General features: G+C 42.8%; 1 protein-coding gene across 3 annotated transcripts in view; it reads right to left on the bottom strand.

Moving 5' to 3' along the window:
- Positions 1-1,336: 1,336 nt before the first annotated feature.
- The window catches only part of LOC140723650 (erythroferrone-like), a 97,050-nt gene continuing 75,370 nt past the window's right edge, over positions 1,337-23,016 (bottom strand). For all 3 annotated transcript variants that reach the window (XM_073038229.1, XM_073038221.1, XM_073038235.1), the window contains 2 exons: positions 19,766-19,844; positions 1,337-1,777 (listed from right to left, as the gene is read on the bottom strand). In XM_073038229.1, coding sequence (XP_072894330.1) covers positions 1,567-1,777; positions 19,766-19,844 — 290 coding nt within the window. In that variant the 3' untranslated portion in view covers positions 1,337-1,566. The remainder of the gene's footprint in view (positions 1,778-19,765; positions 19,845-23,016) is intronic.

Below are 23,016 nucleotides of genomic sequence, written 5' to 3' on the forward strand. Positions count from 1 at the left end.
GAATAAAGCAGTTTAAAACATTATGTGAGTGTCAGTCAATCAGTTTGCAGAATCACGGATGCTCATCAATACCTCAAAATGGAAGCAAACAAATTCATTAGCAGACAACAGGATCTGAAATCACTATAGCAAGCAGAACAGCCTTTTTTAATAGGCCGGATTGTTGAGTTCTCTGTCCACAGTTGGATTTAGTTTAGGACCACATGATTGATCTTCAGTTGCCTACCACCCCCCCCCCCCCACCCCCCCCGTCCCCATTTTCACTGAAACCTACTTACAATCCCACTCCTAATTGTTAAACCAATCTTTGCAAAAGAAAGCCCCCCGGCACTTTAACTGAAACAATCGTTTGCCCAGCGAGATTACCTGTGGTTTACCAACATGCTTCTCTTGACCAGGCGCAGTTCATGGCTCTTGAGTAAGGCATGCAGTGGGCAGTGCATGGTTCTCTGATCAAATTCCTCCATGTTCTCTCCTTTCTTGAGCACTAAGGGATGTGGTTGCCCAGATATGATTCTGACCTTTCAGAAGTATTTTTTGCTGTTTTTCCTTCCTCTATTGTTTTCCCACAACTGATCTTAGGCCACAAACGGAGTATAACGATTGTCCTCAGCAGGGAGAGGAAAGATTATCCATGTTTTCTATAGGTGATTTATTTCATTTGTTTCCTTATTCCATTGGAGGCCATGCGGCCCACTTTGTTGTCCTATCAATCTCATTTCTTGACCAATTGCCCTATACCATACTCTATCATGCAGTAGGTATTCTCCACTTTCCCCCATTTTTAAACCAGAGACCTAGACTAAGGGTAACTTGCAGTAACAAGCACTCATCTTTGGGATATGGGAAGAAAGCAGAGCATCCGACGGAAATCCACATGGGCCAACAATGGGCAACGCTGGAGGTCAGAATCGAACCCAGGTCACTGTGTAACTGTGTGTCTAGGCATTTATGAGCACTGGGTTAGACTTGGCTCTGATGCTCCTCAGTGGGCTAATAATCTAGGCAGGCTAAGGGAGATAATGTATTTGAGCATCACTGCCATCTGCAACTCGATTCCAGCAATGAGCAGCGCACTGAGGGGAGGAGGGACAGGCAGAAAACCAACCGAAGTATTTGTAAATGTCAGAAGTATTTGTAGGAGTGAAGTATCACAACATAGTAACTTCAGGAAGATCATTTTAGAGTTTAGTAAAGGGTTAACGTGGAGAATTGTTCATTAGTAAATACCCCACCTTGTTGCATTTTCGCACTTGTGAGAAAGATATTAATGTGTACCCATATTTTGCAATGTTGCAGACCCACATTTTAAAGATACATCTTGGTCACAAACAAATTGCTAGCCTATTTTTAATATGTAAATCACATCCTGAAAAGAGCTTTGAAAGCCATTGGAGCTATGTTGCTGGCAGGTTGGACACTGAGGGAAACAGCTTGCCATTAAAATACACGGAAATAGAGATGTTCCAGCACGCCCCAGAGCCATGGGCAGAAAACACAAGCTAAGGACTTGCTGCTCCACTCCCATCGATTACTCTTGGCTTTCGGCACAGAGGCCATAAATTCTTAGCTGCAGTGATGTAGAGGGTCAAGGTGGTAACCGAGTTTGAAGACTGGGAGACGGGGGAGGTGGAGACAGGGGCGAGGAGCAGACGACCACCCGAGGCACCAGCTGGCTCTACGTGCCGAGCAAGATTCCTGTGAAGTCCGAGCCACTTTGAATGGTAATGGTGGAACCCGATCTGTTGTCAGCAAAGATGGAAATGTACTGCATGGCCTGTGGAGAGAACAGAGTCGTGAGCATCAGTGACTCCTGTCCTGCTGGATTGTAGAACCTTCCACACGGTCCCAATCAACTCATAGTAACAAGAACAAAGAGCCCACCTTAAGGGAAATTGAATGAAACAGTATGACCATACACATAACTTACTCAGGTCTTCCACTGTTGCAAGGGTTGAAAAGGTATTGAGAAGTATGAAATGCCACATTTAAAATGGGTAGGTTTAACATGAATTAGATGGCTGAAGAATGTAGACTTCAGCTTCCCATGCCCAGTTCTTCAAAGGTAGTAGGTCAGGTGAGCCCACCCTGACCCATAGAAAGTGTATGGGAAATTTGGAATGCTAATGGAGAAGAGATTTATCAAAATGCGATGGACCAGTTCTGTGCAGAAACTAGAAAAAATGGGTCTGTTCTCAGAGTGGGAAAGGTTAAGTGGATATTTAACGGAGGCATTCAAAACCATGAGTCAGATTGATAAAGATTTTTTTACACCAATTTTGAGGCCAAGATTTAAGTAAAAGCACCTGGCTGGAGATAAAACATAGTTTTCAATGCAGTGATTCATTACGTAATCTTGAGGGGCAGAAGTAGTGCATTCAATGCTCACTGAAAGGGATTAGACAATATATTTGAAAAGGGAAATAAGTGTATGAGAATGTATGTTCCTCTCAGAAAGCTGGCAAGGCATCATGGTCGAATGACTTTCTGTATAGGAAAAATGCTATGAAGGAGAATGGTTTGGCTGTATAAGAGAAAGTGATCACTGGCTATTCTGTTGCACTATAAAATCTCTCGAAAATATATGTACTTCAGCGTCACACCAAGCAAAAGAGAACAATTCACCTCTGTTTTCTGGTACATGTTATGCAAGTTTCAGTATCATCTTACATTACACTAAAGTGAGGATTTAAACTAGATTGGCAGGATTGTGGGACTTCAGAGATCAAAGCTAGTGAGAAGACAGGGTTACGTGCAGAAGCCAAAGTGTAATGGACAGTAGGATAGCCATGCTTACAGTAAAGGGGCAGATAGGACCACTTACCGTATTTAAACTGCATCTATTTCAATGCATGTAGCTTAACAGGGAAGGCAGACAAACTCAATGTACGGATTGCCTCTGGGGACAAGGATATTATAACCTTAACAGAAGTGTGGCTGAGAGAAAGGCAGGACCAGCAGCTCAATGTTCCGGGATAGCAATGCTTTAGATGTGAAAGAACAGGGAAAAGTAGAGGGGGTGTTGCCTTTTTGATAATGGCAGATACAACAGTAAAATTTAGAGATGATTTTCTTGAGGGATTATTTAACAAAGTAATTTGGATAGAATTTAGAAATAAGAAAGTAGTGGTCACCTTAGTAGGGCTATGGTGTAAACCCTCCAGTTGTCAGCAGGAACCTGAAAAACAGATGAGTTGGGAAATTGCCTGTGGTTGTGAGAATAGTAGGGTAGTGCTCTAGGGAGATTTCAATTTTCCCAATATCGAGTGAGCCTTCCAGAGTGTAAAGGGCCTGGGTGGAGTGGAACTTGCTCAGTATATTTCTCACACAAAATATAGAGAAGCCTACTGTACTTGGGAAGGAAACATACTGGACCTCTTCTTAGGGGTTGAGGATAGCCATGCACCTTTTGCAGTTGGGAGCACGTTTGGTCCAGTGAACATAACTCTAATTGGTTTTAAAAGTTATGGAAAAAGATATAACAGAACAGGTCCACTGGTTAAAGACTAGAGCTAAAACAGGGCCAACTTTGAGAGCATTAATCAGAATCTAGCTGGGGTTGACTGGGTAACTCTATTTAAAGGCAAAGAAACAGTTGGTGGGAGTTATTGGAGGGGATTCTGAGGGATAAGTTCTACCACCATTTGGATCAGGAAGGTCTGATCAGGAATAGTCATCATGGTTTTGTGCTTGGGAAGTCATGTCTAATGACGCCTTTGGAAATTTTTTGAAGAGGTAACTCGGGATAGATTAAGGTAAAGCAGTGGGTATTGTCTATGTGCATTTTAATGAGGCCTTTGATAAGAAGAAGCATTGCAGGCTGATCTGGAAGGCGACATGGGATTCAGGGGGTGCTTGCGAGATAGATTGAATGATAGAAAGCAGAGGGTAATGACGAAAGGTCAATTCCCCATCTGGAGACCTCTGATTGGTAGGGTCCCCAGCTGTCGGTGCTAGGACTTCAGTTATTCATTATTTATATAAATGATTTTCGCATGGCACAATTAGCAAGTTTGTTGATGATACAAAGTGGGGTTCTTGTAGATAGTGAAACAGATTATAATGATTTGCTCAAAAGATCTTTGACTGGTTTGGCTGAGGAATGACAGATGGATTTCAATTTAGATAAGTGTGAGATAATGCATTTTGGACAGTCAAACCAGGCTAAGACATATACCTGGTTTGTACACTGAGAAGCTTTGTGGATCAAAGAGTCTAGGGAGTAAAAGTGCACAGTTTGCTGAGTAATTTCTACAGTCTTGCTCACTGTTACAAGGAAGATATTATCAAGCTGGAGAGGATACAGAATAAATTTAAGCAGATGCTCTCTGGACTAAGAGGTCCTGAATTATAGGGAGTGGTTGGCCATACTGGATCCTTATTACCTGGAGCTGAGGAGCATGAAGGGTGACCTCATGAAAGTTTACAAAATCAAGAGGGGTTTGAATAAGGTGGACACTCGTAGTCTTTTACCCAGGGTTGTGGAGTCCAAAACTATAGAACACAAATAAGAAAAGTGGAGAGGGATTTAAATGAGACATGCGAGATAGCTTCTTTACACAGAGGATAAGGAATACCTGGATTTAGTTGGTAGAAGTGGCTAAGATGGCTTCAATTCTGACACGAGGTATTTGCATAACTAAATGGAGGGGAGGGGCTTAAAGAACAATGGGTTGAAGATGGTCAACTGGGTCCAGCAGGTTGCCATGGACCAGACAGACCAAAGGGCCTCACAAGCGCAGGGAAATCTGCAGATGCTGGAAATTTAAGCAACACCCACAAAATGCTGGAGGAACTCAGCTGGCCAGGCAGCATCTACGGAAAAGAGTAAGTAGTCGACGTTTCGGGCTGAGGCCCTTCATCGGGACTGCTTCTGTGCTGTATGACCCGAAAAGGGGAATGACATCATTTTGTTACTCTATGGCTTGCATGAGTGTCAAAATCTCAGCATCAGTTCCTGTGCATGTAGAAAATAGGGGAAGGTAACAGTATTACGTAGCCTGATGGCATAAGTAACAATACTTGCTCATGCTCTCATAGAAGGGACTCAGAGTGAAATGTTACTGACTGTAAAGTTCTGCTGCATCTCTGTGTCAACTTCTGTGTAAGTAGAGTACACAACATTTGCATACGAAGAACTCTCTCTCTCTCTCTCTGGCATGGTATGGCCAGATTTGTTATTGTCCAACTACAGTACACAAAGGGTGTTTATGTACTAATGCAGTAATTAGAAAAAGCGGATGGCTGACAAATGCTCACTGCACTGTGAATGTTGTTTTAACAGGAGACTCTTCCTCGCTCCATTTAGTTTCATTCTTTGTTGATTCAATGGAGAATAAAATCAGACATGGTGAAAAATGGGATAGGCACTCCTTTCTCATCAGACAGTCGTGAAGCCAAAAAAAATACAGATTTTACTATCAGTTTGGAGCTTCAGAAGTTTGCAGAGATTCAGATAGTCTCTGTCCATAACCTTAGCCGATTGATACCGCCCTCTGAAAAGTGGCAGAGACCCAGAACTCACTGCGCTCAGTGTTTAGCCAGAGGAGGAATACAGAAGCATCCCTAAACTTGTGGAGAAAGCTCCATGTTGCAAAGGTTACATTCCCTTCATGTTTTCACATTTCATACAATGGCGCTCAGTCATGAGGTGAGTTATCTTGTGGTATCTAAGAAGACCTATCTAATAGTGATGGAATGTGGAGAAGCACTATATTGCAATCTGATCAAATCACAGTCCTAAATACTGTGTTGATTGAAATCTTACTTAAATACATTCTACTCTTTCTGCCACACAGCATTAAAGATTACTAGCTACAAATAAAAGTCAGAACAGAGATTGAAACTCATCCTGATACATAGTTGCTCAATCATTTACATCAAAAGACTGCATATTTCTAGGGGCTAGATTGAGTTCTTCTTTTAAATAGATTGCTCTTGAATCATTAATCCAGGTCAATGGCTGTATCCTCTGGTATATAATACTCAAGTCTATAAAAAAACATTTTTTACACATCAGTTGTGATTCGATAATATGTAAGCTCCACTCTGTGTCAGACAGCTATGAATTTAAATCCAAAGCTATGAGCACAAAATCCAGGCTAGTATTCCAATAGAGGACAAAGTCAGCATTGAATTGTCAGGGAGCTATCTTTTAGAATGTAAAAATTGCATTCAAGTGTCCAGACCCATATACACCCTTCAACCTACAATGTTAAAGGAGGTTACATTGGTATTATTCCATGGCATCTGTGAAGTCTTGCTGTGTTCCAGCTTGACCTTGTCTAGTATTAATGTGTTGGTACATCACAAGAACCTACACTGCACTGGCCTCCCATAATCTTATGGAGTCACCTCTACTTCAGGTGAGTGAATTGCCAGCAGCTACTGGGCCTGGTTCATCTAAAGAGAGTCAGTAATCATGCAAAGTCAGCTAAGTTCAAGACTCTGCAGTTAATTCCACATTGACAACAGTGGAAGAAAAGTTATGAGTATGTGTAAAGATAGCAATATCAGAATTTCAGGCATTAAGGCTGCTCAGCAGGTAAAAAGCAAGAAAAGCACTTTAAAAATACTGCTTCAAGTTGCTGAAACTAATTTACACAGTTGTGGTGAACTACATATACCTGTCTGGACACCCCCCCCCCCCCCCACCCCTGCTGACTGCTCCTGTGGCTCCTCCCACAGACCCCTGTATAAAGGCGATTGGAGGCACTGCTCCTCCCTCAGTCTCCAGGATGTTGTGTGGTGTCTCTTGCTGCTGACGGTGCTTTCTTCCAGCTAATAAAAGCCTATCTCGACTCACGTCTCCGAGAGTTATTGATGGTGCATCAACAGTGAAGCAAGGTGCTGAGATGACTGGATGTCAACACAACCAGTGGGCAATTGCAGTAACAAATATGGACATGGCACAGAGTCTGGCCCTGTGGCTCAGAAGGAAAGGGAAAGGAAGAGGATGGCAGCAGCGATAGGGGACTGTATAGTTAGGGGGTCAGACAGGCGATTCTGTGGACACAGGAAATAAACTCGAATGGTAGTTTGCCTCCCAGGTGCCAGGGTCCAGGATGTTTCTGATCGTGTCCACGATATCCTGAAGTGAGAAGGAGAACAGCCAGAAGTCATGGTACATATTGGTACCAATGATATAGGCAGGAAAATGGAGGAGGTCCTGAAAGCAGACTACAGGGAATGAGGAAGAAAGTTGAGAAGCAGGACAACAAAGGTAGTAATCTCGGGATTACTGCCTGTACCACGTGACAGTGAGTATAGGAATAGAGTGAGGTGGAGGATAAATGTGTGGCTGAGGGATTGGAGCATGGGGCAGGGATTCAGATTTCCGGATCATTGGGACCTCTTTTGGGGCAGGTGTGACCTGTACAAAAAGGACGGGTTGCACTTCAATCCCAGGGGACTAATATTCTGGTGAGGACGTTTGCTAAGGCTACTGGAGAGACTTTAAACTAGGATTGCTGTGGGTTGGGAACCAAACTGAAGAGACAGAGGAAAGAGCAGTTGGCTCACAAATAGAGAAAGCTTTGAGACAGTGTGAGAGGGAGGACAGACAGGTGATAGAGAAGGGATATGCTCGGACCAATGGTTTGAGATGTGTCTATTTTAATGAAATGTGTCTCTATTTTAATGCAAAGAGTATTATGAAGAAAGCGGATGAGCTTAGAGTATGGATCAGTACTTGGAGCTATGATGTTGTGGCCATTACAGAGGCTTGGATGGCTCAGGGGCAGGGATGGTTACTTCGAGTGTCAGGCTTTAGAAAGGACAGGGAGGGTGTAGCACTGTTGATCAGAGATAGTGTCACTGCTGCAGAAAAGAAGGAAGACATGGAGGGATTGTCTACTGAGTCTCTGTGGGTGGAAATTAGGAACAGCAAGGGGTAAATAACTCATTTTTATAGACCACCCAATAGTAACAGGGACATCAAGGAGCATTTAGGGAGACAGATTCTGGAAAGATGTAAGAGTAACAGGGTTGGCATGGTGGGAGATTTTAACTTCCCAAATATTCTACAATCCCTACAACCCTTTCCTTGTCTCAATGGAATGTATCTATGCAGAACTCCATGCAAATATCCCCTGAACTTTTGCCACATTTCTTCTGTACGCTTTCCTGAGAACATCTGTTTCCAATTTATGCTTCCAAGTTCCTGCCTGATAGCCTCATATTTCCCCTTACTGCAATTAAACACTTTCCTAAAGCATGTCCCTAGAGTGAGGCATTTAGATGGGGTGGAGTTTGTTAGGTGTGTTCAAGAAGGTTTCTTGACAGAATATTTAGATAAGCCTACAAGAGGAGAGGCTGTACTTGATCTTGCATTGGGAAATGAACCTGGTCAGGTGTCAGGTGAGAGAGCATTTTGGAGATAGTGATTACAATTCTATCTCCTTCACCATAGCACTGGAGAGGGACAGGAACAGACAAGTTAGGGAAACATTTAATTGGAGTAAGGGGAAATATGAGGCTATCAGGCAAAAATTTGGAAGCATAAATCAGAAACAGATGTTCTTAGGGAAACGTACGGAAGAAATGTGGCAAAAGTTCAGGGGATATTTGTGTGGAGTTCTGCATAGATATGTTCCAATGAGACAGGGGAAGGATTGTAGGGTACAGGAACTGTGGTGTACAAAGGGTGTTGTAAATCTATTCAAGAAGAAAAGAAGAGCTTATGAAAGGTTCAAAAAAACTAGGTAATGATAGAGATCTAGACGATTATAAGGCTAGCAGGAAGGAACTTAAGAATGAAATTAGGAGAGCAAGAAGGGGCCATGAGAAGGTCTTGGCGGACAGGATTTGGGAAAACCCCAAGGTATGCTACAAGTATGTGAAGAGCAAGAGGATAAGACGTGAGAGAATAAGACAAATCAAGTGAGACAGTGGAAAAGTGTGTATGGAACCGGAAGAGATAGTACAGGTACTTAATTAGTACTTTACCTCAGTATTCACTATGGAAAAGGATCTTGGCGATTGTAGGGATGACTTACAGCCGACCGTAAAAGCTTAAGCATGTAGCTATTAAGAAAGAGGATGTGTTGGAGCTTTAGGAAAGCACCAAGTTGGATAAGTCACCTGGACCGGACGAGATGTACCCCAGGCTACTGTGGGTGGTGAGGGTAGAGATTGCTGAGCTTCTGGCAATGATTTTTGCATCATCAATGGGTACGGGAGAGGTTCTGGAGGATTGGAGGGTTGCAGATGTTGTTCCCTTATTCAAGAAAGGGAATAGAGATAGCCCAGGAAATTATAGACCAGCGAGTTTTACTTCAGTGGTGGGTAAGTTGATGGAGAAGATCCTGAGAAGCAAGACTTATGAACATTTGGAAAGGCACAATATGATTAGGAATAGTCAGAATGTCTTTGTAATGTCATGCCTTACGAGCCTGATTGAATTTTTTGAGGATGTGACAAAACATATTGATGAAGGTAGAGCAGTAGATGTAGTGTATATGGATTTCAGCAAGGCATTTCATAAGGTACCCATGCAAGGCTTATTGCAAAAGTAAGGAGGCATGGGATCCAAGGGGACATTGCTTTGTGGATCCAGAACTGGCTTGCCCACAAAAGCCAAGAGTGGTTGTAGACGAGTCATATTCTGCATGGAGGTCTGTCACCAGTGGTGTGCTTCAGGGATCTGTTCTGGGACCCCCACTCTTCATGATTTTTATAAATAACCTGGATGAAGAAGTGGAGGGATGGGTTAGTAAGTTTGCTGATGACACAAAGGTTGGAGGTATTGTGGATAGTGTGGAGGGCTGTCAGAGGTTAGAACAGGACATTGACAGGATGCAAAACTGGGCTGAGAAGTGGCAGATGGAGTTCAACCCAGATAAGTGTGAAGTGGTTCATTTTGGTAGGTCAAATATGATGACAGAATATAGTATTAATGGTAAGACTCTTGGCAGTGTGGAGGATCAGAGGGATCTTGGGGTCCTAGTCAATAAGACACTCAAAGCTGCTGCATAGGTTGACTCTGTGGTTAAGAAAGCATATTGTGTATTGGCCTTCATCAATCGTGGGATTGAGTTTAGGAACTGAGAGGTAATGTTGCAGCTATATAGAAACATGGTAAGACCCCACCTGGAGTACTATGCTCAATTCTGGTCACTTCGCTACAGGAAGGACGTGGAAATCATAGAAAGGCTGCAGTGGAGATTTACAAGGATGTAGCCTGGATTGGGGAGCTTGCCTTATGAGAATAGGTTGAGCGAACTCGGCCTTTTTTCCTTGGAGCAACGGAGGATGAGAGGTGACCTGACAGAGGTGTATAAGATGATGAGAGGCATTGATCGTGTGGATAGTCAGAGGCTTTTTCCCAGGGCTTAAATGGCCAGCATGAGAGGGTACAGTTTTAAGGTGCTTGGAAGCAGGTACAGAGGAGATGTCAGGGGTTAGTGTTTTTATGCAGAGTGGTGAGTGCGTGGTATGGGCTGCCGGCGATGGTGGTGGAGGCGGATATGATAGGGTCTTTTAAGAGACTCCTGGACAGGTACATGGAGATCAGAATAATAGAGGGCTACGGGTAACTCTAGGTAATTTCTAAGGTAAGCACACATTTGGCACAGCTTTGTGAGCCGAAGGGCCTGTATTGTGCTGTAGGTTTTCTATGTTTCTATCTGTTGGATTAAGGCACAAAGGCAGCTTTGTTTATGTCTTCTGACTCATTTGGTTTGGTGGAAGTGTGGAAGAACCCTTTCTGCATTGATTTGTGCTCAGTGTGGATCAAAGTCTCCTTGGTCTAACAGTCTCTGATATTGGGAGTGTTCAGTGAGGGAGAAATTATGTCATTTCAAAGGGAATTGACAAAGGATATGAATGTGTAATTGGGATCACAATTGATAGATCGAGAGGAGAGCTTGAATTAGTTGAGGAGCAATGGGCCAGATGACCCTCTTGCAGATTGCATGTCTATGACTCCATGGCTTTGTCTATGGCCTGATTTTGATGACAGACATTGGATTTGATTTTCCAAGCAAAATATTCATAACTGGACATTACCATTCTTTAGACAATTATTTTAATAGATTGAAAAGTTGGATGGCAGGCTCCTGATTTTAGCATGCAGAAACTTAATCACTCACATTTCCAGAAAATACCTTATGTTCTCCTCAATATGGAAAGATGTTTAACATGGAAGAGTCCACCAACATTTGGACAGAAGATTGAAGAAATAGTTTTTACATTTCATTTGGTTTCTCCTGTCTTACACATTATCAAAGCTCTTTCATTTTGCTTCTCCTTCCCTTCCTCTTTCCCTACCTCTGTATTTGCTTAAAATCGGTCGATTTTTCTATTATCCATGCAAGGCACAGATCTGAAACACAATCTGTGTCTGACCAGGTGGGTGTTTCATCATAAATTGTTTACGTGTTAAGGTAATAGAGCAGATGTGACACCCAGCCTTGGTCAGAGATTGTTCCGTCATTAATTTTTCTATTCCAGACAAACTTACTCAATATTTCATTTAAAATAATTTGCAGTGTTTTGTTTGTAATGAAAGAGAAACACAGCTGCACTGTCTGATGAACATTGATTACGTAATCTGGTTTAATTTATTCTAGCGATAAGGAAACAGCAGTTTTATTTCACCTTCAACTAAACAGTCAGGAGAATGAATACCTTCTTATTGAGAATCAATTAATTATGCTACAATCGTACATTCATCTGCAGCAGTATATGTAAATCGATTTTACTTTAATACTGTTGAATAAATAAAATGTTCTACAAACTCCTGGGTCTCATGTGGTGTAAATACAAAAAAAAAAGAGTAGGTCACTCAGTTCAATCCTGCTCAGCCAATCAGGTAGTTCATGACTGATATTAATCTTAGCTTTATCAGCCAAGCAATCAGTTTCTTGCCTCGTTCTCCAGTGTTACACAGCTTTCCCTATTGAGTTAAGTGTAAGGTACTTCCAGATGTAAAGGATAAATATGTATCTACCAAAAAAGGCTGAAGGGTCTTGGTCCGAAATGTCAATTGTATATTCACTTCCATGGATGCTGCCTGACTGCTGAGTTCTATCAGCATTTTGCATGTGTAACTTTGGATTTCCAGCACCTGGAGAATTTATTTTGTTGATGTTGCTAACCGTTTCACTGCCTGTTAAAATTCCTGTCTATAAAGTTGTAATTGCCAATTACGATTTGCTTGGAAAAACAATCCAAGTCATCAGAGGAGGGAAGGTTTAGATGACCTGTAATGACCCCTGTGGACAACTGAATGGTGAGCACTCTCTTGAATTTTCCTAAAAAACAAAGACAACCTAAATTTGTCCCCGGGTTGCCTGGGGACACCAATAAAAGAAAAGAGAAAGAAGGTAGGAGATGACAATCCATTCATCTATTAAATTGTCCCTAATATACCTGTAAATGCATGAGTTTAATATGTGGTGAAAGCTGATGGTCATTAGGAATGGAGAATGGATTTTATATTTTTCTTTGCACAATTCCTAAAAAAACAAGTGTATTATCGACATTCTTAAGAAATGCTACATTCAAATCTATTTTCATAATTGACACTACATCTCAAGTGTACTGTTTGTTATCATTTCAAAACAGCAACATGTGGTCGTAATTGAAGAGTGTACTTAGAGCGTCTTTTGAAACCAGGACACACACACAAAGTTGCTGGAGGAACTCAGCAGGCCAGGCAGCATCTACGGAAAAAAAGTACAGTCGACGTTTCAGGCCAAAACCCCTTGGCAAGACTGGAGAAAAAAAGCTGAGGGGTAGATTTAAAAGGTGGGGGGAGGGGAGAGAGTAAAACACCAGGTGATAGGTGAAACCTGGAGAGGGAGGGGTAAAGTAAAAAGCTGGGAAGCTGATTGGTGAAAGAGACAGAAGGCCATGGAAGAAAGAAAAGAGGGGAAGGAGCACCAGAGGGAGGAGATGGGCTGGCAAGGAGATGAGGTGAGAGGCGGAAAAGGGGATGGGAAGGGGAAGGTGTGGCGGGGTCTGGGGGGTATTACCAGAAGTTTGAGAAATCAACGTTCATGCCATCAGATACCCAAATGGAATATAAGGTTTTGTTGTTGTGTCTCCAACCTAAGTGTGGCCTCATCATGACAGTGGAGGGGGTCATGGATAGACATATTGGAATGGGAATGGGAAGTGGAATTAAAATAGGTGACCTCTGGGAGATCCTGCTTGTTCTGGCAGATGGAATGTAGATGCTTGGTGAAGCGGACTCCCAATCTACATCGGGTCTCACTGATGTACAGGAGGCCACACCGGGAGCAGCAAACACAGTGATTCAGAAAATTATGTGCTGGATGCAAAGGCTGGTGGGGTGGTAAGTGATTGCTGGATGTGGAGGCTCCCTACATGATTCGTTCATTCATTCCCCCCCCCCCCATCCCTCCCCACTGATCTCCCTCCTGGCACTTATCCTTGTACATAGAACTAGTGCTGCACCTGCCCCTACACCTCCTCCCTCACTACCATCCAGGACCCCAAACAGTCCTTCCAGGTGAGGCAGCACTTCACCTGTGAGTGTCTCTTGTGATCATTTACTGTGTTCGGTGCTCCTGTACATGGGTGAGATCCAACATAGATTGGGAGACCGCTTCACCGAGCATCTATGCTCCATCTGCCAGAAAAAGCGGGATCTCGCAGTTGCCACTCAGAAGGACGTTGGTGCAGGTGTTATGATGAGCACAGGTCCAATGAGTGTGAGTGGGAGCGGTATCCTGGGATGAGGCACGTCACAGAGGCAGAAATACTCTGGATGATAGCCCTTCCCCGTATGGTGCGGCCAGGCTGTCCCAGGAACTAATACGCATAGCCAGTGAGGTGGTGGCACCGGCCAATGAGATGGCCACAGCGCTCAAGCATGCAGTGGATGCACTGATGAGAGTGTCAGATGAGATTACAGCCATTCAGATGGTGGCCTCTCAACATTGGATGGCCTTGCATTACCCGCTTGTGGAGAAAGATGGCATTTGCACTGTGATTGGTCAGGTATGCTGCACCTACATCGCTGACGAGTCTGGGAACATGCCTCATATCCAACTGATGTCAGTAAACAAGATCAGGAAAGTAGGGGGCCGACTCCATAACTACTATACCCCTGGGGAACGTTGTTGGTCTATTGAGGTGTTGGGAGGCTGGTGGATTACTGTGGCTATGTTTTGGGTGTACTATAATGGAGCACCCAGAGGCTGAGTGTCACAGTGTTGTGTCTTTCAAGGGTGGAGTGTTGCAGTAAGTGTCCTAACGTACCGGCTCATCAAAAGCTGCTCCCCCGTGGGAGATGAGTACTGGCCTGAGTAAGGAGCTTTGCAGCCCCTCCCACTAGCTGATGACATCACGGCACTGGTGGAGTTTAGGTGTGGCGCGTGCAAACTACGTGTTCTCTTTTTGCTCTTGGGCCACCGTGGAACAGGTAGATGAGGGTGCCGCGGGAACGGTAGACGTTGGGGGTTTGCTACAGTAAAGAGGGCCTGGGTGCACGCTTTAGAAAAGTATTTGCCACCATGTGTATGTTTAGTGTTGGTTTTGTCCTGCAACAGATGTAATCTGGATTTGAGTGCTTAGTTACAAGGAGAAGTTGGACTGTATTCTTAGGAGTGCCAGACATTGGGAAGCAAGCTGAGAGAAATACATAAAACAATGAGAGCCATTGATGAGGTAGATAGTTAGTCTTTTTTTTCAATCAGAATGAAAATATAAGGTACTAGGGAGCATGGTTTGAGGAGAGAGGGAGAAAGCTTAAAGAATGTTTGTAAGGTAAGTTTGCAGAGTCTGGTCGGTGCCTGGAATACCATACCTGGGTAGTCAGCAAATGCAGATACAATAGCAACATGTTGAGGCATTTAGACGTGTGAACATGTGGGGAACTGAGGAATAGAGACCATGTACAGGGAGACGTGTGAACATGTGGGGAACTGAGGAATAGAGACCATGTACAGGGAGACGTGTGAACATGTGGGGAACTGAGGAATAGAGACCATGTACAGGGAGATAAGATAGCTTAGATTAGCATCATATTCAGCACAGACGTGGTAGGCTGAATGTTCTGTTGTGTTGTTTTATGCTCTAAGTATGGACACAACCCATGGCAGATTTGAAACTGAGCAGCAGAAAGGGAGACAGGCAACTGAGCCTTTTCCATTATTAGAATTTGTCTAGTTAGCTACATTTATCACGTATACCACAAATAGTCACAAAACAAAGATGAATATTGATTGTCAAAATTGTGGGCATTGAAGGAATGCACAGAGAGTTCGGAAGCCAGAAATTTGAAATGCGGAGATCAGGAAAGACAGCAAGTTGGGGGGAGTGTGGAGGTGGTAGGTAGGGTGTAGTTGAAATGAGTGCGGTTTGGAAAGTGGTGAGAAGGAGACAGGGTAGTGTGGACAATGGGAGAGATATTGAAATTGGTAAGGGACACAAACAAAATGCTTGGATTTCCAGCATCTGCAGATTTTCTCTTGTTTGTGATGAGAACGGAAAGGTTAAAGGTTTGCAGAAGATGTTACTAACTTGTTAGAGTTAATGGAGCATGGAACACACACAAATTGCTGGAGGAGCTCTGCAGGCCAGACAGCCTCCAACCTGAAGCAACACTTATATTCTGTCTGGGTAGCCTCCAACCTGATGACATTAACATCAATTTCTTGAACTTCTGATAATTGCCCGTCCCTCTCCTTCAGCATTCCCCATTCCTGTTTCCTTGTCTCACCTTATCTCCTTACCTGCTCATCGCCTTCCTCGTGCTCCTTCCCCTTTTCTTTCTTCCATGTTCCTCTGTCCTCTCTTATCAGCTTCCCCCTTCTCTAGCCCTTTATCTTTATCACCAATCAACTTCCCAGCTCTTTACTTCACCCCTCTCATCTCCCCGTTTCAACTATCACCTGCCGCCTTGTACTTCTGCCTCCCCTCCCTCCTCCTTCTTACTCTGACTTCTCACCTTTCCTTTCCAGTCCTGAAGAATTGTCTTTGCCCAAAGTGTCAACTGTTTATTCTTTTCCATAGGTGCTGCCTGGCTTGCTGAGTTTCACCAGCTTTTTGTGTGCATTACTTTGGATTTCCAGCATCTGCAGATCTTATCGTGTTTGTGGAGGATGGAAAATTGGAAGGGAGGAAATTGTAGAATGATGGAGATCAATAGAGATAATCTGAGAGTGAAGCACAAGGAAAGGGGAGATCAATACAGTGAAAGCTGGAGAAAGACGGGACTGAAGGGGCAGAAATTGTGCATTGATAGTGATCAAAAAGAGAAAAAGATCAGAGGAAAAGATAGAGATCAGAGGTAGGTGGAGATCTGGAGATCATGAGGCTGAGATAAATGGTAGAGATAAAAAATATTGAGAGGAGAGGTGAGTTGGGAGAAAATAAGATTAAGACTATTGAAGATCAGTATCCATACTAAGGGAAGATAAATTCTTCAGTTTTCTAACTTTTATTTGGAATTCTTTTGTGAACGCTTCATTGTTCTATTGATGAAAGACTGTCTGCAGCAACGACCCAAATTAGAAAACAGCCTGAATTAGGAACTATATCTCTATATCCTTTAGCATTCTCTGTCTGACCGAGACAAGCTTTTCTCCGGGTGTGCCAGGTATAGTGATCAAACCCAAAGGCTTCTCGATTTACAGGATGGACTAAACTGCTGACTTGGAAAAGGGGAAGGAGGAGGTGTGCTTTTCATGATGAACTCCTGGTGGTGCTCTGATGTGGCAGTTCCACTGACTTCAGACACCTAATGGTCAAATGCCATCTGTTCTACTTACCTAGATAGTTCTCATCAGTGATCCTGACCTCATTTTACATACCACCAGCGGCTGACTATAATCAAGCACTTGTGATACTACATGATGCTGTCTCCAAACAAGAAACAGTCCATCCTGATGCATCTCAAATTATAGTTGGAGACTTCAACCTGGCTTTCTTGAAGAAAACCCTGCCCAATTACAACCAGCATATAATCTGTAGCAATAGAGGTCCCAACACACTGGACCACTGTTATTCTAAGATAAGGAATGCCTACCATTCCATGCTCAGACCGCATTTCGGGAAATCTGATCACCTGACTGACCTTCTCCTACCTGCATTCAGGCAGAGGCTAAAGAGCAAAGCTCCAGAGATTGGGACCACAAGAGATGGTCACAAGATGCAGAGGAGCTGGTATGGGATTGCTTCAAGTCAGAGGACTGGCTGTGTTCAAGGACTCATCTGTGGATCTGAGTGAATACACCATAGTTGTAATGGATTTTATTAAAACAGCTGTAGATGAATGTGACCCACAAAATCATTCCAAGTCTTCCCCAGTCAGAAGCCCAGATGAACCATGATATCCAATGCCTGCTGAGGGCCAGATCAGAGGCATTCAAGTCTGGTGACCAAGAAAGTTAGAAAAGGTCTCTGGAAAGCCATCTCACGGACGAAGCAGCAATTTCAGACAAAACTCAAATCAACGACTGTTGTGGCGCCTCTTATTAAGTCAAATCAAGCAACACAGGAGAGAGTAGGCTTCGTTTCAGATGACCTTAATGCTCACATTGACCGTCAAAACATGGAGGAACCATCACAAATTCCCACATCCCTCGATGATTCTATGATTTCAGAGTCTGAAGCTGATGTGCAAGCAGCCAGGAAAAGCACGCTGCCCCGATGGGATTCCTGGCCGAGTCCTTAAGACCTGTGCTGATCAACTGGCTGGTGTGTTCACTGAGATCTTTAACCTCTTGCTTCAGCAGTGCATGACACCCACTACCTCAAGCAGGCTTCAATTATATTGATGCCCAAGAAGAACGTGATAGCCTGCCTCAATGACTATCACCCAGTAGCACTTACATCCACAGTGATAAAGTGTTTTGAGAGGTGAGTGATGAAGTATATCAACACCCACCTGAGAAGTGATTTAGATCTGCTCCAATTTGCCTACCAGAGCAACAGGTCCACAGCAGATGCCATCTCATTGGCTCTTCACTCAACCCTGGAACATCTGGACAGCAAAGATGCATTCATCAGGATGCTCTTTGTCGACTATATCTCAGCATTCAATACTATTCTCCCATCAAAACTAATCAATAAGCTCCAAGACCTTGGCCTCAATACCGCCTTCTGCAACTGGATTCTCGATTTCCTCTCTTGCCAATTTGAATTGGCAAAAACATCTCCTCTATTATCTCCATCAGTACAGGTGCACCACAGGGCTGTGTGCTTATCTCCCTGCTCTACCTATGACTGTGTGGCTAAGCACAGCTCCATTGCCACATTCAAGTTTGCTGATGACACCACTGTTGGAGGCCGAATTAAAGGTGATAACGAGTCAGGATGTAAGAGGGAGGTTGAAAACCTGGCTGACTGGTGCAACAACAACCTCTTAATTAAAGTCAAGCAAGAACAAGGAACTGATTATAGACTGCAGGAGAAGGAAACAAGAGGTCCATGAGCCAGTCCTCACCAGAGGGTCAGCGGTGAAGGGGGTTAGCACTTTAAATTCCTCGGTGTTATTATTTTGGAGGACCTGTCCTGGGCCGAGTATGGAAGTGTAATTATGAAGGAAGCATGGCAGCACCTCGACTTCCTCAGGAGTTTCCGGAGATTCAGCATGACATCTAAAACTTTGACAAACTTCTGTAGATGTGTGGTGGACAGTGTATTGACTGGCTGCATCACAGCCTGATATCGAAGCACCAATGCCCTTGAACGTAAAATCCTACAAAAAGTAGTGGATATGGCCCAGTCCATCACAGGTAAAGTCCTCCCAACCATTGAGCACATCTACATGAAGTGTTATCTCAGGAAAGCAGCATCCATCATCAGGGACCCCCACCACTCAGGACATGCTCTCTTCTCACTGCTGCCATCAGGAAGAAGGTACAGGAGACTCAGGGCTCTCACCACCAGATTCAGGAACAGTTACTACCCCTCAATCATCAGGCTCTTGAACCAAAGGGAGTAACTTCACTCAACTTCACTTGACCCATCATTGAAATATTCCCACAACCAATGGATTCACTTTCAAGCACTCTACATCTCATGTTCTCAATTTCTATTGCTTATTTATTGTTATTATTTCTTCTTTTTGTATTTACACAGTTTGTTGTCTTCTGCTCTTCGGTTGAATGCCCTAGTTGGGCAGTCTTTCATTGATTCTGTTATGGTTATTATGCTATAGATTTATTGATTATGCACACAAGAAAATGAACCTCAGGGTTGTATATGGTGACATATATGGACTTCGATAATAAACTTGCTTTAAAGTTTGATTTGAACTTTTAAACTTTGAAGCTACTGAAGCTAACCCTTATGTCAGAGAGGAATGAGGTATTCACTTTGACCCACATTTTTTCAGTATCTATACTAATCCATTGTTCAGTTTATCTTATATATGCTGTACATGCACAGTAAGATGAAGAAACAGGATCAGTTTTTCAATTTTACTTCTCTGTACAGGCACAGAGTGGATATTGACATATATTGCACATGGACTATGTATCTCAGAACCCCAGAGCAATACAGCATGGAAACATTCTCTTCCACCCATCTCATCCATGCACCAAGATGTCCATCTAAGCTCGTACCATTGTGTTTTGCCCATTTCCCCCAACCCTTTCACATCCATGCACCTGTCTGTTTTTAATACCTAATAGGAATGAATAGTTAATTAATGTAGTACTGAGGTAATCATCTGATACGGTGTGCTGACTGTATTTAATTTAGAGATCCACAGCTTGTTGTTTGATTAGTACAGGCCATAAGAAGCAGATTTCACAACCCAAGGTGAGTTCTAAATTCAGTCTCTTACCTGCAGATAGAGGGTGCCACTGACAAACATTGTAAATATATGACTGCTGCTACCCAGGCCATTGACAGTTTCCAGAGACCTGTAAGACAGACAGAGAGACTCACTCTATTTGCAGTGATTTAGGAAGAGTATATGTCAGTGAACAGCCAGCTCTGTTCCTCATTCTGCGCAGATCATCTCCAGTTTGTTCTGCTGTATTAATCAAAACAAGGTATAGACTGGCAAGTGGCTTTGAAATATTATATGTCATTATTCCAAAACTGAACACTGGAACTTTAATTTGAGTTGAAAAAAATCTCTCAGCATTGGTGCAAGGGTTGATGTGGTGATGTTGATATCTTGTTCTAACATATTCTCAGCACAGAGGGAGATTAGTCCCCTCTGCATCTGTATCAGTGCTAACACTTTCACCAAAGCCCTCCAAGCACATTGTCCATTACTTTATCTTAATTTTTTTTATTGACTATTGATCAGATTCCACTCCATATTATGTGGACCTTACAGTACCCTTTTAACAGATTCAGTTTTATTGCCCCATGGACTCAATATCCCTTATGTGCAAATTAGGGACATTGTATTTGCAAGCATCTACGCTTGTCTAGTGCGTGCTATGTCTGCTGACTTTGTGTTATATCTGCTGACTTTGAAATGCAATCATATAGATACACCTTTCATTTATCCTATCTGATGAAGTTCACAAAATAACGATTTATGGCAATTTTGTGGTTTTATTGTCAGTGATTAATATTAAATAGCATTAATCAGTATTAAATAATATTTATATTATTTGTAATTTCATTGTAGTGCAATAAAATGAGATTGTTTAATATAGCAGTATATGGTGTTTAAACATTTTTTATGATGGGACAATATATACATTATCACTATGCTGTTATAATGCCGCACCATTGTACACTTCTGACATTAATATTGTATAGTTTTAAGTATTACCATGGTAGCCCTGGTATGGTTGTAACACAAAATAGTTACAGTTTGGCATTTTGTCTGTGTGCCAGTGTTGAGTGAAAATACTAAGCTTACATGGTTGTAATGGAGCACTATTGTACAAATATTATGCCCTTCTCAAACTTCCTCCTTTGAAACTGTCCTTATAATCTGCTCCCAAGCCAAGTACTTAAACACCTCACCTAATGTCTTCTAATGTAGTTTGGAGCTAGATGTCATCTGAATTTGGTAAAGCACTCTGGACTTGCACCCCAAGATTACTCAGTACATTAGTGTTCCTAAAAGGCCTGTCATAACTATAATTTTCTCTTACATCTCTTCTAGAAATGGATCAGCTCATACTTGTCCAAATTAAACTCCATCTTCCATTTCTCAACGCAAATTTCAAACTCTATATTCTGCTGTATCCTTCAGGGATCTTCCTCACTAACCACAATTCCACCCATTTTCACGCCATCTACAGATTTACTAATTAGATTATCTACATTTTTGCCCAGATCATTGCCATAGATTACAGACAACATAGGTCTGTGCTGATCCTCGGACAACACCGCTAGTCACAACTCTCTAGTCAGAAAACATTTCCTCTAGCACTATAACCAATCCTACTTTGCATATACTTTACCAATTCATCTTGGGTCCCATGTGACTTAACCTTCTGGACTATCCTACTATGAGGGGCATTGTCAAATCCTGTAATGATCACATAGATAGAAGAACATCCACTGTCCTACCCTCATCAACATCTTTATCACTTACTCAAAAAACTCAAATCAAATTTGTGAGAAAGGACAGGATAAATCTGTGAGACCCCCAGAAAGCCACACTTATATCTTGGGCAGCACACACAAAATGGAATAAATGAGCAAGTCAAGGTTAATATTATTGTCAAGATATGCATGTACAATACAACTCTGAAATTTGTCAGTCAGCATTTATGGAGGGGAATAAACAGTCAATGATTTGGGCCGAGACATTTCATTAGGAATTTAAAGGAGGGGTGCAGAAGCCAAAATAAGGAGGGGGAAGGGGAAAGAGTACAAGTTGGCAGGTGATAGGCGACGGGGAAATGTGGGTGTGGGATGAAGTACGAAGCTGGGAGGGGATAGGTGGAAGAGGCTGGAGAGCACAGTGGGCCATGGAAGAAAGGGAAGGATAAGGGGAACTAGAGGGAGATGATAAGCAGACAAACGGAAGAGAAGGGATGAGATGTTAATCATAATGGGGAATGGAAAAAGAAAGAAGGAGGGATGGGGAAGAAATTGGAGAAATCAACACTCATGCCATCAAGTTGGAGGCCATCCTGACAGATTGTGAGGTGTTGCTTCTCCAGACTGAGTTTGGCCTCATCATGGGAGTAGAAGAGGTCAGAATGGGAATGGGAAGGTGATTTGAAATAGCTAGTCACCAGGAGAAAAGGTTCCTAACAAATTGCCCTACTCCAATCTGTGCCAGGTTTCACCAATGACATAATAAGTCAGTGCTTTTCCAAATGCAAGTAAATCCTGTCTCTAAAAATCTGCTACTATAATTTCCCAAATTACAAAAGCTATAAAGCACTCCGCTGATAATTTCCTGGTTTGAACCTGTTGCCTTTCTTAAACAAAGTAACAGTATCAGCCATTCTCCAGTCTTTAGCCACTTTCTTGTAGCTCCCATTTTTTCTTCAAAATCCTCAGAAAGATCCAATCAGACCTTGGAGATTTAACTCCTTTAATGTTTTCAAGTCACCCAGCTCCTCCTCCTCCTTAATACTAACATGTCCTGGTTTCTGAGCAGTTTCTAGGCATAAATGCATGCTCTTCAATCACTGCCACGTTTTAGTATGTTAGACTGATAAGAGACTATAAGACTATAAAATATAGGAGCAGAATTAGGCCATCTGGCCTGACGAGTCTGATCCACCACTGCATCATAGCTGATCCAATTTTCCTCTCAATCCCAATCTCCTGCCTTCTCCCTATATCTCCTCATACCCTGACCAATCAAGAATCTAACAACCTCTGCCGTAAATATACATAAAGACTTGGCCTCCACAGCTGCCAGTGGCAAAGAATTCCACAGATTCACCACTCTCTGGCTAAAGAAATTCCTCCTTATCACCATTCTAAAGGGAAGACCCTCTATTTTGAGGTTGTGTCCTCTGTTTTTTCCCCTCCCACTATAGGAATCATCCTCTCCATATACATTCTATTAAGGCCTTTCACCATTCGACAGGTTTCAATGAGGTCACCCCTTATTCTTCTGAATTCCAGTGAATACAGGCCCAGAGCCATCAGACGCTC

Source organism: Hemitrygon akajei, chromosome 3, assembly GCF_048418815.1.
Source record: "Hemitrygon akajei chromosome 3, sHemAka1.3, whole genome shotgun sequence".
Classification (NCBI taxonomy): Eukaryota; Metazoa; Chordata; class Chondrichthyes; order Myliobatiformes; family Dasyatidae; genus Hemitrygon; species Hemitrygon akajei.